Source organism: Dermacentor variabilis, chromosome 10 (genome assembly GCF_050947875.1).
Source record: "Dermacentor variabilis isolate Ectoservices chromosome 10, ASM5094787v1, whole genome shotgun sequence".
Classification (NCBI taxonomy): Eukaryota; Metazoa; Arthropoda; class Arachnida; order Ixodida; family Ixodidae; genus Dermacentor; species Dermacentor variabilis.
In genome coordinates this window covers 52272319-52289056 of record NC_134577.1, presented here as the reverse complement: position 1 = coordinate 52289056, position 16738 = coordinate 52272319, and the positions used below count along the sequence as shown (strand labels likewise).

The 16738-nt window shown below is 46.4% G+C and overlaps 1 protein-coding gene across 1 annotated transcript; it reads right to left on the bottom strand.

Moving 5' to 3' along the window:
- Positions 1–10194: 10194 nt before the first annotated feature.
- Positions 10195–15215, bottom strand: LOC142559534 (ubiquitin-conjugating enzyme E2 Z-like). Its single transcript, XM_075671117.1, has 2 exons — positions 14797–15215; positions 10195–10909 (listed from the first exon to the last, which is right to left on the bottom strand). The coding sequence occupies exons 1-2, from the start codon at positions 15109–15111 to the stop codon at positions 10373–10375; spliced, it is 852 nt and encodes a 283-aa protein (XP_075527232.1). The 5' UTR covers positions 15112–15215; the 3' UTR covers positions 10195–10372.
- Positions 15216–16738: the final 1523 nt, after the last annotated feature.

Below are 16738 nucleotides of genomic sequence, written 5' to 3'. Positions count from 1 at the left end.
TGCCTACGTCCCGATGAGTCGGTCACGTGGTCTTCGGGCACACGCTGAAGGGTTATGTGGGCAAACCTCACGCTGCACGCTCGTTAGCATGCACTGACAGCCTGGCGTATTGCGGGTGTTCTTCCTTTCTCTCGCGGTTTTGTGCGCGTCCGGAAAGCTGGATCGTCATGACGGCGAGTTGTGCGGTTTGATGCATAAATCGCAAAAAATAAATAAGAGTCATCAGCCCTTCAACTTTGTGAAGGACGAGCAGCGAAGCTGGGGTGTCTTTTACATCAATCGACGCATATATGTATGTATGTATGTATGTATATTATTATTATTATTATTATTATTATTATTATTATTATTATTATTATTATTATTATTATTATTATTATTATTATTATTATTACAGGACACAGACAAGGAATACGCCTTTTAACTATGGAGTGATTCAATCTCATTTTATGAAATAGTGACATGTGCAAGCGCCGCTGCATGGCAGAAGGGAATTCTAGAATATTTACAACTTCACTGTGAACTATGTAACCAAGAAAAGTAGATAAAACTTGGCTTACTGTTAGGGTCGTCCTAGCGGCTATTTGTCATATAATTTGTTTCGGAATATTTTCGATGAAAACAAGAGCTACAGCCGTTTTCTCTAACCGTATTACCTCCATAAACGGCCATGTATAGACAGCAGACGGGAATCCTGTAACATTTACAACTTCACTGTGAACTACCTAATTAACACAAGTAAACGAAGCTCAGAGTAATGATACAGTTGTCTTAGCGGCCAATTTGAGTAGGATTTTTTCCAAGGTACGTACGTTAAATTGATAGCTACATATCATTCGCGACAAATTGGAGACGGAAATTATTTCGCGTCGACGCGACGTAATAGACGTACAAACATCGACCACCGCCGCAGGGTTGCTCTAGGCAGCTTCATTGTAAAATGCAGTGCGAGCGTCTTAGCTGACAATGTGAACAACAGTTTGGCACCGCAGCGAACCCAGCATTCGTACCTCCTGTCACATCGGTTGATGCTGCTCGGGCACTTTCGATCGCGGCAGAGCCAAACCTGGAAAGAGTGCTGCTATGTGGACTTTTCCGATCGCGATTTTGCTCCATCCGGTTCCATTTTAACGTGATCGAGCTTCTTGATCGCGGTATCAATCGTCTGCACCCTCAAAGCTCAGTGAGCTCAACCGCACATGTCCGACCATGTCCCTTCATGGCAAGGGGGCACTACGGTTTCATTCCACGACGTAAACACATGTCGCAGTATGGCACGTCGGCCTTCACATCGTATCGTCTTTCGAGCCGCCTATAAAAAGAAAGGATCAGGAAACTGTTTGCCGCTGAAAAACAGCTTCTGGCAGCGAACTTGGGTAATCGGAGAAATTCATCGCCCATATGCCATGGTAGCCATAAACACGAGGGAAATGGTTCACCCATCATCTATTTGCGCACGTCTACCACTTCGCTTTGCGCACGGCCCGTGACGTCATACTTTTACGCAAGGAAGAATTCGATTTAGTTCTTTTGGAACATGGTGAAAACGTGCATTATCAAGTGCTTCCACACTCGCACAAACAGCTTCCCTGTAACAGCATGGCACGGAAAAGTGCTGCGCTTCTTTTGCGTGGCAAACTTCGCCGGCGACTTGGTCTGGCAGATAAGCTCGCATCTGGTCAACCAGTTGGAAAAAGATAACGCCATAAAGAATCGCTGTTGCATTCAGCTATTGACGGTCCCGAACTAAACGGACGTCGCACGGAAGGATCGGGCTTCACGGAAAGCCCGACTTCAATTCTGCGCATTTTTTTTTTCGTTTGCCCCGCTACGAGCGTTCACTGGAACTGATACCGCGCCTAAAACTAAGTTTTGCAGATTCGAACACCATCCCTACCTATTCTTTTTACCCCGGAATTTTATGCGAAATCTTCAGATTCGCTTAAAAGAACGGCTTTAGGTTCACTTCGGCAATTTTACGTGCCCAAACCACGATATCGTTATGAGGCACGCCGCATAAAGGGACGGAGGACTGACGAATTCACTTTTATCAGCTGGATTTCTTTGACGTAATGATTCTTAGTCGCACTAAACCGTGGACAGCACCTCCAACTTCTTCGCTGTTGCAATAATGCTGAGCACAAAGACAAACAATTACACCTGCTGGCAGGTTTACCAGTGTTCTTTAATAGCTAACAAACCTTACGAGGTTTCGAAGTTCGCATCGACCGAAACTGTCCATTGTATTGGCAATTCCTTTCCTGTCGTTTGAACATATTTGTTCATTCGAAGTTCGGGATGCCGAAAGGACGTTTTGAACACTTCTGTGAGTTCCTCAGTGCCGAGACAACATTAAGGTTGGTACACCATTTCTTATAGTAAGCTTGTAGCGTACTAATTACCTTTAGCGGAAAATTACGATACACACAGCCGAAGAGTAGAATGCCCGGTATCAGGCGTCACAAGAGCTCCTGCTGCGGTCCCGATTACTGAGGCGCATAGAAAAGCTTTGCCCTCGCCAAGTCTCGACCAATATTTTCGCCACTGCTTCAAAAGAGAGGCTCGCACGCGCGTTGTATACTGTTTGAGAGGCAACAAAGCAAGTAGCCATTCAAACTTACTATTTCATTCCCCCTGCTTCCGTTCAGAGCGTCTCACCGAAAGCAGCGCGCTAACGACAGCGCGCCTTCGCTACATACCGCCGTGCTACATAATCATCACACATCAGGCTTACACGGCAAGACCATATTTTCCGCCAAAATTCGGCAATAAACGCACAACGGGAAGCCTTCTTCGGCATCCCCCAGCAACACTTAACGCGTTCCTTTTTCTCACTAGCGTATGTGCTCTTTAAGAAAGTGGCCTCTCACTGACTTCCGAAAAAAATATTATTTCACACGTTTTTTTGAAAGAAAAACTTAAGTTCCGCTCACCTGGCACGCAGCCGTGGCTTCCGCAGGCAGCTCTCGACACCGTTCTGCCGCGTCTCCGTCGGACTGCGCACGCTCGGCGGTTGCCAAGGCGACCGAGCCGAGTAGCCCGCCATATCTGCGGTCTCATCTCTCGGTCTTCGCGAGTAGCACGTTCGTGCTATCGCGCTCCCTTATCGCTCTCGACTGTAGCTTGTTCGTCGATACGTTCGTATATGCTCAAGCTCGGTAATCGCGCTGCGGAACGCAGATTTGTAAGCCTTGCATTGCTCTCGCAAACACGCGTCGAATATCTGCTGGTTCCCATCGCCGGCACGCCGCGCATTCGTGTGGCGACAGTAAAACATTTGCAAAAAGAATTATATACGTACGCCCATCATAAAAAGTATACGTACCACAGGATCATCGAAAAGAACCATAGTCTTGTTGGTGATTCGCACGCGGAAATTGAAATTGACGAGTGCTCTGACAGCTTGCAATGACAATTTTCGACTGAAGTCTTCAATTTCAAGTTACATTCATTTCGGCAAACGGAGATTGGCTTAATCGCGGAATCCTTGGTGCTTCTATTTTTTGCTCACCGGACTGCATGTGCCACACCTAGCAGCATTACATGCTACTGCGAGTAAAACGAGCAGTGTACTCGAAGCTGGGGGTGCAATGCACACTTGTTCTATCGTAGGATGCAGGACACATTCGCCGTTAATGAGCAGCCAAATAAATTGTACGCGATCAGCTACGATATAAAACGCACCAAGGGGGTAATTCGCTGCCATCATGTCGCCTGCAGCGCTTGACAGAAGGTGTAGGAACGGGTTCGAGACGCTTTCTGGCGTTCACAAATTTTGGTGGATCTGTACAGGTGCTTAATTTTCGTATTTTCTCCTTAGGTATCGTGCAGATCTTTGCCTAATCCCATCGTGCGAATCATTGAACTCATGAAAATGGAATTCCTGGACGCCATGCCTTGTGCGAGCCCACATTGTCTAACGGGGCTACCCGAACCCACACAACAGGTTCCTACCGAGCCTGTTGTGTGCAAGCGGCTGCCCCCCTACTCGGAACGAGCAGAACACAACACCCCCCTGCCGCACGACCTAGTTCTCAAGCTGGTAACGGGTCAACCTGACGACCGTGTACCAGCCGTCTAGTCCATCTAAACGAGCCAAGTCCACCAATCTGGCGTGCGGATCGCCGTTAACACGTTGTTAGTCGAGCCTCTCCGTCGCAGGGATTGCGTCGCCGTCCTTTTGAACATCGACAGTGCGAGCTCCGAACACGAGACCTATCTGGCCCAGTGGTACCGGTCCAGAAGAGCGCGACGCCACCGCCTGAAGAGCAAGCGCAGAGTTCAAGGGGCCTTCATTTCTTGAGAAACGTTGTGTTCTGGTACGACACCGATATGCTCATCGTAGTCTTGGTAGTAATGGTACTAATAAGAAAATCATGCGTAAATTACACATTCACGCATAATTTATTCGAAATGACACACACAGTTCCAACTATGTCGGGTTCGATGTAAAGCATTTCTCTTCTCAGCTGAGGCTGAGTGGCTCTTTAACACTGAGTTAGAAGGCGCCCTGTTGACTTTGGTGATTTTGCATCGGCGCTTGTAATTAGTAAAAGAAAAAGGAGCAATCACGACAAATATTCTTTCTTAGCACAAACTTCGAAGGGTCATTCAATCATTCCTTACGTAGTTCATTATCAGTGCAAAAAATAAACATAAAATATACGACTAGAAACGAAAATGTTCATCATAGCATAAACGTCTGGCTTAAGTCTGTGTTCCGTCCGGCCCACTGCATAAGGCTGTCAACACGAGTTTCTCGGAAACACCACTAGACCTAACGGGCCTACAAAAAAATATGTCGCACAACGTTATGTCCTTGACAGCACGAGGTGTGCCAAAGATAGCGCTTAAACAGGAATATTGTCGCAACTACACAAGCGGTGCTCCAATTTTTTTTTTCTAAGGCATACAAGTCCGTTGTAGTCACCGGTGCCACTCGATCAGAACAGCTTGCACCGCTGCGCCGGGTGAACTTGTCGACGTGCTTAAAGGTGGCGTCGCACTGCGCATGCGCGAAGCCGCCTGAGCGTGCGTCGCCGCCGACGCAGCACGTGAAACACGCGGCCACGAAGAACAGCTGCTCTGGAGAGTGGAACTCCAGGCCTTGGACACGATTGTAGCTGGACGCGCCTCCACTAGAACGGTACGCGTCCAGGCTCGTCCAGGCTTCAGGCAGATGGGATCCATGTATAGAGCCCAGTCGCTTCGATCGAGCTGCACGCAGAAGCAGGATTGGCTATGAAGAGGCGCATTTGTGTGCTAAATCGAACGGGGACGGAAGAAAACAATAACAAGAATTAACCCTATCCGACACGCAATTTACGTGAAAGGAAGCTTTTTGCGAAGCGGTCACATGAATTGTGTAAAACAAAAGGCCACGCACATCTTAATTTCAATCCTACGCAACACATGCACTGACGCAATGTCTAGGTATATGCACCGCACAGGTGACAACTTTACAATGTCACGCAATAGTTGCCTTTGTGTACTGAACGCTACTCGAGCTATGCGGAAATGGAATTGCCGGATAATGGCGTAGGCAAAGTGTGAAACGTTGACGCTGCGACGTCGTGTAGACGAAATCGATTCGTTGATGTTGGGCTTGCTATCACGACAGCCATGACTACAGCGGCTTACCTGCGATGCCTTTTTACAGCGAACCTGTATACAGGGTGTCCCATCCAACTTTAGCCAGAGTTTAATAATATACAAATACCCCATAGCTAGACAGTACAAAGGCAATGTTCTTTGCCATCGCTTGGAGATACTCATCCTTTTTTCCATTCCGCCTTATTAGATAATTAATCCTAATTATTTAATCAACTTCTGCAATATTATAATTAGATTAGAAGTGTCGATGGTCCAGGCTGTTTGAATTCTCTCGTCAACCGACATACTGTGCCGAGCGTTCGAAGTGCATGCCGCCTCGTCCATTGAGGGTGAGAAACTCGGAGAGCTGTCGAAGTACACTCCGAGGTCCTTTGTTACCTGAGCTCTTGGCAGGAGAACGTCTTTAGCGCTATAGGGAAATATAGTCCTGTTAGTCGCTCGCGTGAAGCTTACAACTTTCGTTCGAGATGCATTTATGACCAGCGCACCATGACGCAAAATTCACGATGTCCTTCTGAAGAGTGGCGCAACCATTAGCATTTTGTACCGCTTTAAAAAATTTCGCGTCAGTAGCATATAACAAAATTGAAGAGTTTTGAATGAGTGCCGCAACGTCGTTAATTAACAGTGAGAAAAGAAGAAGGCCCACAAAAGACCTTTGGGGAGCTCAACTTGTAACCAAATAAAGTTCTGACAACTGACCCTTATCGCTAGCGTAGCAGTACCGGTGGCGTAGGTGGCTTCCTATAAGCGTTGTGTCGGAGTGGTGAAGATGAAGTTGCGTCGACTTGTGAAGGAGTATTATGTGGCATACAACATCAAACGCCTTACTGAAGTCAAAATAAATGACATCGAGCTGTCCTTTCTTATAGAATGCTTGAGAGGTATGCACCATGAAGCTAACAAGGTTTAGTTGTGGAGCATCCCGATTTGAAACCATGTTGCTGAGGAATGATAGTTTTTTTTTTCACGAATGAGGTGCCGCAACCTTAGCCAATGATCTTAATTAACACCGCCGGCGCCTCGTTCGCGTGGAGGCACCGGCGACTAAACACTCCTGACGGGCGACGGTGCCGTAACGGTGAAGGGACGGGGCCGATAACGGCTGTGGGGGATCAGGTCGAACTGTGCACGCCGAAGTGAATTCACTCTCACCTTGTCTCGTTCGCAAGCTGCTTCCTCCCAAACTGCACCGCGCTGCTCTGCAGACCACGAAGAGGCAAGTTCTGCTCGCGGCTTTCCAGTTTGAGGTCCCACTGCTGCCTCGAGCTTTTCGATCGGTCGAGCGTCGACTTCCCGGGCTTCGTGGGCACCTCCACGGACTCCGGGGTCTTAGGTAGCGCCTTGTCCTTGCTGCTCGTTTCGGTGGTTTTTGCGCTCTTCGACTACGGCTTAGGAGCCTTGCTTCTAGGCTCAGTTTGCACGGCCAAGGACGCCTCCAGCGCGTTTATCGCGGTCCCGACGTCGATTTCGGTTAAAACGTGGGGTCGCTCTGAAGTCTTGGTCGCAGCGCCGTCGACAGCCTGAGACAGCTTGGCACTGAAGGCTGCGATGTTGTTGTTGTTGTTGTTGTGGCCTGTGATGCGTGTGGCTCCTACCCACGGTGGGGGATTGGCCAAGAGATGGGTGGATTATTCGAAATTATTATGGAGCATAAATTTCCTAATAGTTATTGAAATAGCATTGAATAGCGCAGAATTGCCTGTTAAATAACATCAGGAAGGTAATATTGAATTGGTAATAATTAACTTAAAAGTAAAAACAAAAATAAAGGAATTTAGCAGGGCATTCGTTTAGATGGCTTGGTTTGGTTTGGTGCCTACGAATATGGCTCAACCCACTGCGGGTGTTCAGCCATGAATCGGGCGGCAGTACATACAAAGCGAAAAATACCTAAGTGGAATATTGTCACTTAAAAATGACAGTAAATGAATACTAATAATTAATTTCAATTGCAACTTTCAGGAAATATTGTTTCAAATTTTCAAGTTAACATTGTTTTCATATTCAAGAAAGTAAAACCACGAAAGTAAGAAGTCAGCCTCTTTGTTTCAGTTACGGAATTAAACATGGCATCACATACGTCCTGTTGCAGTGTTCTAGTGCCGACGTCCCAAGACACTGTATCACAGGAAGCGTAACGACCAATAGATTTTTTTAATGTTGCGGCCGTGATGCATGCCGAAGCTTTTAGTATCCTCAGCACCGGGCCTTTAAGAGATTCCAACGCTATGGCTCGAGCCAGAGATTTTTTTTTGCACGTATCGCGTGATCACGTTGCGGGATTGGTTAGATACTAGTGATGATGTTGGTGTTATCAAAAAATGGGGCGCATATTGAGTTTTTTGGCCAATTCCCCGGTGCTGTTATGCGTAATATCTTCCCATATGAAGTAGGGGAGATTGACGAGGAATCGGGTCGTGTGACTAAACGCATTCGAGGAGAAAAAAAGATAATTATGCGATTGAGTCTTGTTATAAACGAATGAATGCAAGTGGGTCAATGTATGTTATCTAAAAATAAAACGTGCCGCGTTTTAGTTTATCTTTTAACCCAGAGAAAGAGCGAGAGAGAGAAAAAGATTAGTTCTCAAGCCAACGAAAAATAACAGCCTGTTAAAACAGTTTGTTTCCATCTTCGTCTAGGATATGTTCTATTGTTTCAGACCTCCTGCCTAATATCATTTATGTAATTCCAAAATATTCTAGGTTCGGCTTTCTCTTCTTCGTGTATTTCTCACAACCAACACTCAGTTTCACTTTCTAGATTTGCTTGAACCAGTATTTGACCCACATATTTTTTCTCCCGGTATATTTCCCCATTTTCTGGCTACTTCATCCTGGGGCAACTGTGCTTTCTTTTTGTTTCCCTACCTGTGCTCTCGGGAGGCCTTCTGTAGTTCGGCGATCGCTTCTGGTATTTCCCTGTTCCACCAACTTTTCGGTTTCCTTCTTTCTTTCCAACAAGCGTGTTGGTTCGCTTTCCCGATTTCTCTCGTCATTACACTTAGAAGCTCAATATAATCCCATTATTTACTTGGTGATTTGCCAAGTTATTTCCTGACTCTTGCGTCTGTTTTTGTCATTTGTTCAGCGTTCAAATTTGGGCTGGTCGTTCCTTGCTCCATTTCCCAACTACTTATTCCATTTTCAAAATTATACATTTATGGTCACTCCCTATGCTGTTATAGCCTTCGTCGTCAATGACCATTTCTCTCAACTTATCATAAATTGCTTAGGTCAGGAGACAGTACTGGATGGCCGATTGCCTATTTTCGCCTTCCCATGTGACCTGGTCGTCGCATTTAGGCCCCGAATTCACGATAACGAGGTAATGTTGCTCACAGACATCTAGCATTAACTTCCCGTTGTTATCACTACATCCGTCTAGGTCCTGCATGTTGGCATTCATGTCACCTAACAACATAATTTCCACATCGTTCCCGAAACCCCTAATATCAGCATTTAGGCGTTCCACTAATTCCCGATTCTTCTCTTTGCACTTTTTTTCCCGTCCACAAATACGTTACACCCAGCAAAGCTTCCTTTCCACTTACTGTGCCTGATAGCTTTGAATTTACTCTTTGCCATATGGCTCCCTGATGTATGAGCGTTCAGACTTATCATCCCTTTCTTAGCAATTTAGTTCTGTTGCACCCTTCCCAAACGTAACTCTCAATCACTGGCGGCTCTTCTAAGGCTCTAACGTACGTTTCTGCCAACGGCATACCCCACGATTTGTTGTCTGTTTAACTGCTCTTCAATGTCTAACCATTTGTCATTTCTTGTTCCGCCCTGCATGTTCATGTAGCATATTGCACGGCGAGCTCTCTTCCTCCTTCCATCATTTTCCTGTTATTGATGGCGACGCTAGTCTGCGGTTCGCCTAGGGGACCTTCTTCATTAGTACCTAACTTGGCCACCTGAGCACCCGGACGCCCCCCAAGAAACGCAACTGCGGCGCAAGCAAGTCACCACGCCACTTCTCGTTCAAGCCTATCAATGAAGTGGATTCCGTCTCGTTGAAAACAGCCCTTCCTCCTCGCTTCCCTGCTTATTCCCACAACCTCGAAACCTTCCTCTCGGCTCTCTCTCTCCATATATCCTCGTTAGTGGCCGCAACCACTCTTTGTATATCAGCTTTACGTAAAGGTACCTGCGGCACCGTGCACACCACAGCCTGCACCAGAAGGGACATCTAGCGTAGGTCGTCTACCCCCTTTGCTAAACGCCGGAGTAGTGCTGCCGCTTTTCTGTTCTGCACGCCATTTAGCCAGCCCGCTACTACTACAAGATTGCGTCCCTGTGCCTTATCTGCGAGCTTTTCTGTATCTCCCTTCGTGGCAAAGTCTGCCCTGGAAACGTCCCTACCGCCACTCCGTTTTCGCCTTTCACCCTGTCCACAATCGCCCGTGGGCACCTAGCCAGATTTGAGTAACCGGCGGTTGTAACCTGCTGACAGCGCAAGAAGAAAGTCCCCTGACAATAACTGCAAACTAAGAATAAACAGAGGTGTTCTCTCACACACAATGGTGCTATAGTATTGATCGCACTCACGCTATATAAGGCTATTCGTGATCAGATCATTTAATTTAGAGGGGAGGGCATGCACATGTCCCCTGTCAGTCGTCTTAGTGAACTCTTCGAGCTTTTGCTAACTTGCGTCTTTCCTTTTTCGTGGTCGAACTTTGGTTTCCCCGACAATCGGGAGCAGTCCGGCTTTGAATTGCTCCACGGGACGACTTCGCAACGGTATTCCATCATTGTCCGGCGTTGGCATCAGCGTTAACAACGACAACGTTAACACCAGCGTTGAAATCAGCGTCCATGTTAGCATTCACTTCGGCTTCGTGTTTTTTCTCCACCCGTTCCTTCAAGTCCTTGAGTCGCGTCAGCAGTGTCCCGTACTGATACGTAGTTTTCTGCGTGAAGAAACCTAGAAATGCCACCGCCATGTTGGAACCAGTGAAATGGATCAGGCTGTTGACTTTTTCTTCGTACTTGCCGTACGACTCGGTGAACTGCTTTAAAACGGCCCCCGCCAGGTCCGGCGGACACGGAGGGTTGGCCTGCAGGCAGGCTTCTACCATGTCGCAGACGGCAACTCTAATGGTCTCGTGTTGTATATTGTCGTTGTAGTTTTTAGAGGCGATGGGGGACGTTCCTTTCGCAAATCCAGGTTCGTTGTAGTACGGTTCCTCGTTGAGCAGCGACTGGATGGAGATCAGTACGCTGCTTACGCTCTGTGCCGGGCTCCAGGCGGGTCCTGGCCATGTGCCGAGGATGCTGAGGCAGACCTATGAGAGAAAGATTGAGAGAAGTAATTAAAATAATGTTAACCGGCGTCATGTCCTTTGAACTGTCCTTGGCTATGGATGTAAGGTCAGGTTTGGGGAATGTTGGTGCGCGGGATTGTTTCCCTATATGTATATATATATATATATATATATATATATGTATATATATATATATGTGTGTGTGTGTGTGTGTGTGTGTGTGTGTGTGTGTGTGTGTGTGTGTGTGTGTGTGTGCGCGTGCGTGCGTGCGTGCGTGCGTGCGTGCGTGCGTGCGTGTGTGTGTGTGTGTGTGTGTGTGTCTGTGTGTGTGCACATGTGCTTAAACGCAATAAACTTTTAGTCGTCAGTCAGCGCTCGTGTTTGTCAGTGCGCGCTGTGTGTAATTGTTAGGAAGATGTACCGACTCGCCCAGCTAGCTACTGTACTCTTTCTGTATTTGGCATAAACATCCCAGATGCATCTCACTGACCTTGGCCGCAGCCGTCTGCGGCCAAGGTCAGTGAGTGGTGGCGCTGGCTAACACTCCCAGGGTTCTACTAGGACACGTAAATACCCAAGAAAGTGGATGGGGAAACAGCCACGCGGTAGCTCAATTGGTAGAGCATCGCACGCGAAATGCGAAGGTTGTGGGTTCGGTTCCCACCTGCGGCAAGCTGTTTTTTCATCCACTTTAATTTCCATTAATTTATCATTTCTTCATTTCATTTATTAAGCACAAGTAATTTCCCCTATGTTGTCCTTGGTGTCAATGTTTGTTGGCTTCTTATGATATGACTAATAAAAATCGGGCCCCTCGGTTAACCCCCTTTCTTATGGTTATACCGAGTGTTTCACTTAATATCGAGAAATAACATCTACGCTGCTAGACAATAAACGGATAAGGCCCACGGTATATTTGTCGTAGCCATTCCTATAGTTACTCAGTAATTCTTGAAATCCCATTAATTAGCTAACTAGTTACATCTATTACGCGAAAATTGTCATATTCGTTCTCGGGCGTCAGTCATATCAAAATGTCTGGGGCGTACTCAGAAACCACCAACAAAGCTTCTAATTATTATTATTATTCCATTACCTTTAGCAAAGTGCTTTATTTTGAGCTCCGTAAAAAGATGGCACGAAGTACGAAAAAGAAAAAATATTGAGCGTCTAAATAGCAGCGTTCTCAGTCGTGTTTTGAGAGAACGAAGCCAGCATACGTGTCGCAAAACTCACAGAAGCGATCGACCACGGAGTCCAGCGCCAATCAGCACCTTCAACGTGAAGGTCGAAGTCTGCCCCAATTCTAAATGATAAGAGATAGGCAGGCGCTGATACGCGAATTCAAACACACATCGGCTTTGCGCGTGCGTCGTTCTTTAATAACACGATTGATGGTGCTGTTTTCCAAATGCGCAAGAGCAAGTAACGTGATATTTTTTTTTTCATAATTCGCGGGCTTTCTTCAGAGATCGGGAAAAAAGAGGCGCGTGAACGATTACGTAATGAAAAAGAACTTCACCGGGTGTTACTGAGCTGGCAGCAGAACTTCTCAAAAACGACCTAAGTCCTAAAAAGAGCATTAGTAGGATCTTGATGAGGGCTAATTGGTTCATATTAGGAGCTGAGGTTGAACAGCGCGAAAAAGACAATTTGTTTCCTCGTGTGCTTGTCTTATTGGCGCTGTTCAAACTCTGTTCCAAACAGAACCGTTCAAATATTGCGCAAGTAAACTTAATTCGTGAACTAATCGCACTTCGAAAATTCGTGGGGCCGCAACATTCGCATGGCGACGGATTCCCAGCGAAGCTTTTTAGGCTGCATTGGGGGTATAGTGTTCAGGGGCTGCACGCGCCATACAATGCTGTGAGGCCTAAAGTGTGAGACACTTGGTTGCCAGCCCACGCAAGTGTAGCGCCGCCGCCAACATGCGTCGCACAGGGTTTCCCGTCGATCAGTCCTCACTGTTATCAGTTGCGCTCGAACTTTGTGTTGTTCGTGACTTCAATGTAGTTCATGTAGTTCACGCGACGCAATCGTTGAAAGGCTTGCCTTTCTCTGAGGTGTTCCAGTTTGACCTTTGCACAGCAGTTGTCGCCGCAATATAAAGATCTGAATGCAATATAAAGTACTGAATTACTTTTAATTATCCAACTTTGAAATTACTCACGAGTGTGACTTATAATCAATTAACCAAATGGCATCACTTAATTGAATGATTACCAATCAGGCAATTACGGAGTTCACTAGGTAAAGAATTAATTGGCCAATTAAATGAAAGTTTTCTGTTTTGCATTACTCATGTTAGCTGAACAATTGAAGAATTATGTACATATTCATTTCCTTATTTACTTTTTCTATCTCCAATAGAGTGTTGATTCTGGGAATTTTAGAAATTAAGTAGCCAATCTCATTGCAGAATGTCCGTGTATTCTTTCAGCGACATCTGCATGCGAAGGAGTAGCTTTTCATTGAGAAATTTTTTTCTCGTGCGACACATAGTTGCAAGAATTGCATGTGCAATTCCACAGTTGATTTTCTGCAGCCGAACGATGTATAAGGAACAATTGTGACTTCCACGGCTAACAATTGTACAAAATTCCATTTCTTACCGCCAAATCTTATGTAAAGAGTTGGCTCGCTCTCCTTTTCGATATGTTTAGCCTTTCGACCTCTCACTAAACACTCCCCCTCGGAGCTTGTGAGGACCTTCAACAATAAAAAAAAATAAAGCTACAAACATTGACAAGCGCAGCCGGCGCAGTGAGCTGCCGTTGCAGCGCGTGTAGGCAGAAACACGGCGGCTACCACACATCCCAGAGTGAAGTGGCGCGACCTGGTGACGTCTTAAAAAACAGCCTGAGCCGCGGGCCCTCCCTGAACACACTACCCCCTTGTAGTACACTGCAGCTGCATACATGAACTGCCTACATTACGAAATCGTACATTTTTTTTTACATGTCATTACACTACGCCGACACAAGCGCCGCCGCAGTCGCCGCACCTCACGCGCATCTGCCGCAACCGCTGCTGCAGCCACGCCGGCACCTCCGACGCGCGTGACGTTGTAATCGGCAGAAGCCTATAGGCTACGTGTATGGGCGCCAACACCGTACTCTTTCCCCGTTATTATTCCTCAAACAGGATTTAAAACAAACAAAGGACATGAAGGAGAACTTACTACACTAAGTCCAATTTATAATATATATATATATATATATATATATATATATATATATATATATATATATATATATATATATATATATATATATATATATATTATATAAATTAAAGTGGATGAAAAAGAGCAACTTGCCGCAGGTGGGAACCGAACCCACAACCTTCGCATTTAACGCGCTTAATTTCCATCAAGTTATCGTTTCTTAATTTCATGTATTAAGCCCAAGTAATTTCCCCGATGTTGTCCTTGGTGTCAGTGTTTGTTGGCTTCTTATGATATGACTAATAACAATCGGGCCCCTCGGTTAACCCCCTTTCCTCTCGTTTATATATATATATATATATATATATATATATATATATATATATATATATATATATGTGTGTGTGTGTGTGTGTGTGTGTGTGAAAGAGAAGAAAGGGCTCCAATATATAATGGTTCCCTGACAAAGCCGAAATAATGTGTTTCTATTAGAACCGAAGGCATTAAACTTCTTTTTAGAAGCTGGCGGAGTGCTTGAAGCCCGATTCACCTCTCCCGCGGTTCGGCCCGGTATTGCGCCGTCTCCGGGATCGACGCCCACGCATTCCTGCCCACGCGCCGTGATGCGGACAACACGTCCGCCTGGCATTGCGATCGCGTCCGTCTGCTCGTTCGCGGATGTGTTCCCTGACAGGTTGAGGACGCCTCTGCGGACACGAGCTCGGGCTCGGACGACACGTACCTTTCCGCAAGCGTAGAGGTTCGGGTTGAATCGCACGCGTCCAGCGTCCGTGGTCATCAGGCGCACGCGTGGCGGCTGCATCGGGTAGTTGGCGGGGCACTTCATGAAGAACTGGAAGAAGCCGCCCTCGTAGGGCGTGCCCGACGGCCCCACCACGATGGCGTGGAACTTGGTCAGGTCGTCCTCCTCGGGAGATACGTAGATTCCGGGCAGCGGGTTGGCCTTGATCTCCGCGATGTCCTGTTTGACCCTCAGGAGACAAGTGGCCGAGGGCTCCTGGTTCTCGATCATCTTCGGGTCCCACTGAGTCGACATCGCGGCGTTTGCCCGGAAGGCCGGCTCAACAAGGCCAGTTTCTATCGTTTACCCGTCGCCGTTTGGCCGACGACGATTAGAACAATTTCGACATCCACCCGATTGCTCGCCCTCACCCTGACCACCTTCTTCTTCCTCGCATTTGTGGAGCGTGCGCACGAGGGGGAAGGGGGGGGGGGTTGGCCGCAAGACGCTAATGATGTTGATGAGGCTTGCTTGCTTGCTTGCTTGCTTGCTTGCTACCTATATTATGGTGCATATCTACTACGGCGGATTGGCCAAGAAGCCGGTGGGCAAACGGGTGGGGCGCGGTGGGAGAAAACGTGAGGGGAAAAAGTATATGCGAGGGCACAGATGAAATCGTACAATTATTTAAAGTAGACAAACTAATGCTAGAGGCATCTTTTATTCGAGAAAAAGGTGTGCTTTTGGAAAGGAGGGAGAACTAGATGGTAATAAATTGAATTACAGTTAAATAAATTGGAATTTTGCAAAATAATAGATCAGTAAGTTAACCACGTATTCTCCTTGTGTCACAAAGGAACTCGCAACTTTTGCTATCTATAAGATTTCTCTATATATCGCAGACTGACATGCATACGTTCCTGCAGCTAAAACCCAATGTAGCTGCCCCAAAGGAGGGAATACTTCTTGCGTCTACAGCAATGCCAATTGGCCAATATTTTGACGCAATTAGAAAATTTCAGTTACTTCTAAAATCTGTAGAATTGTCAGGAAGAAATAAACAAAAACACAACACACGATGAACTTAAGAAAATATGCCCAAAACAACTATACATTCCTTCACGGCTGAGCGAACAGCCCCTCGGCAGTTTCCAAGAAAGGAGGTTCCTAGAGAAGAAAATTTGCGGTATGGAAACATTTCAACCAAGTTGTCTAAACCTTGATTCTAAAATGTCTTTCCTTAAATAAGAAAAACGGCGAAAGAATAAGTGCTCGCGTTACTTTCTTCTCTGCTCGCGAAATGACCAGACCCAAAGCGGGGCATTCACGAAAAGAACCTTTCGTTTTTGTTTTTAGTTTTTTTTTTTCACTGACGAACAGAAAAAAAATTGACAACGACACATTGCCAATGTGTCACATGCTTCAATACTCACACACCTAGCCCAAATGAATGTCGGGAAGCGCACTTATAGCTATATTACAAGCTTTCTCAAGGATCGATCGCACTGCAGAAATACATTTTGGGGACATTAAAAGCGGACAATTTCAACTAGGTACAAATTGCACCCCTCAGGGATCGGTCCTCTCCCCCTTCCTTTTCAATGTGACCATGCGAAACCTGCCTCCATAACTGCAAAGGATCCCGCATATCAAACACTCCATCTATGCCGATGATATCACCATCTGGACCAATAGCGGTTCCGATGGAGAAATCACGGAAGCATTGCAAGCGGCCCCGGATATCGTACAAAATTTTGTGCGACCGAATGGCCTAGCGTGCTCGCCGACAAAATCGGAGCTTCTCGTCATCCGAGATAAATCTACCAAACACGCCACCGAAAGGGATGCCACCTCACCTATACGAGTCAGTTTGGAAGACGGCCCAGTTCCGCCCGTACTGACTATAAGAGTCCTGGGCATGCTAATTCCAACATAACACCCA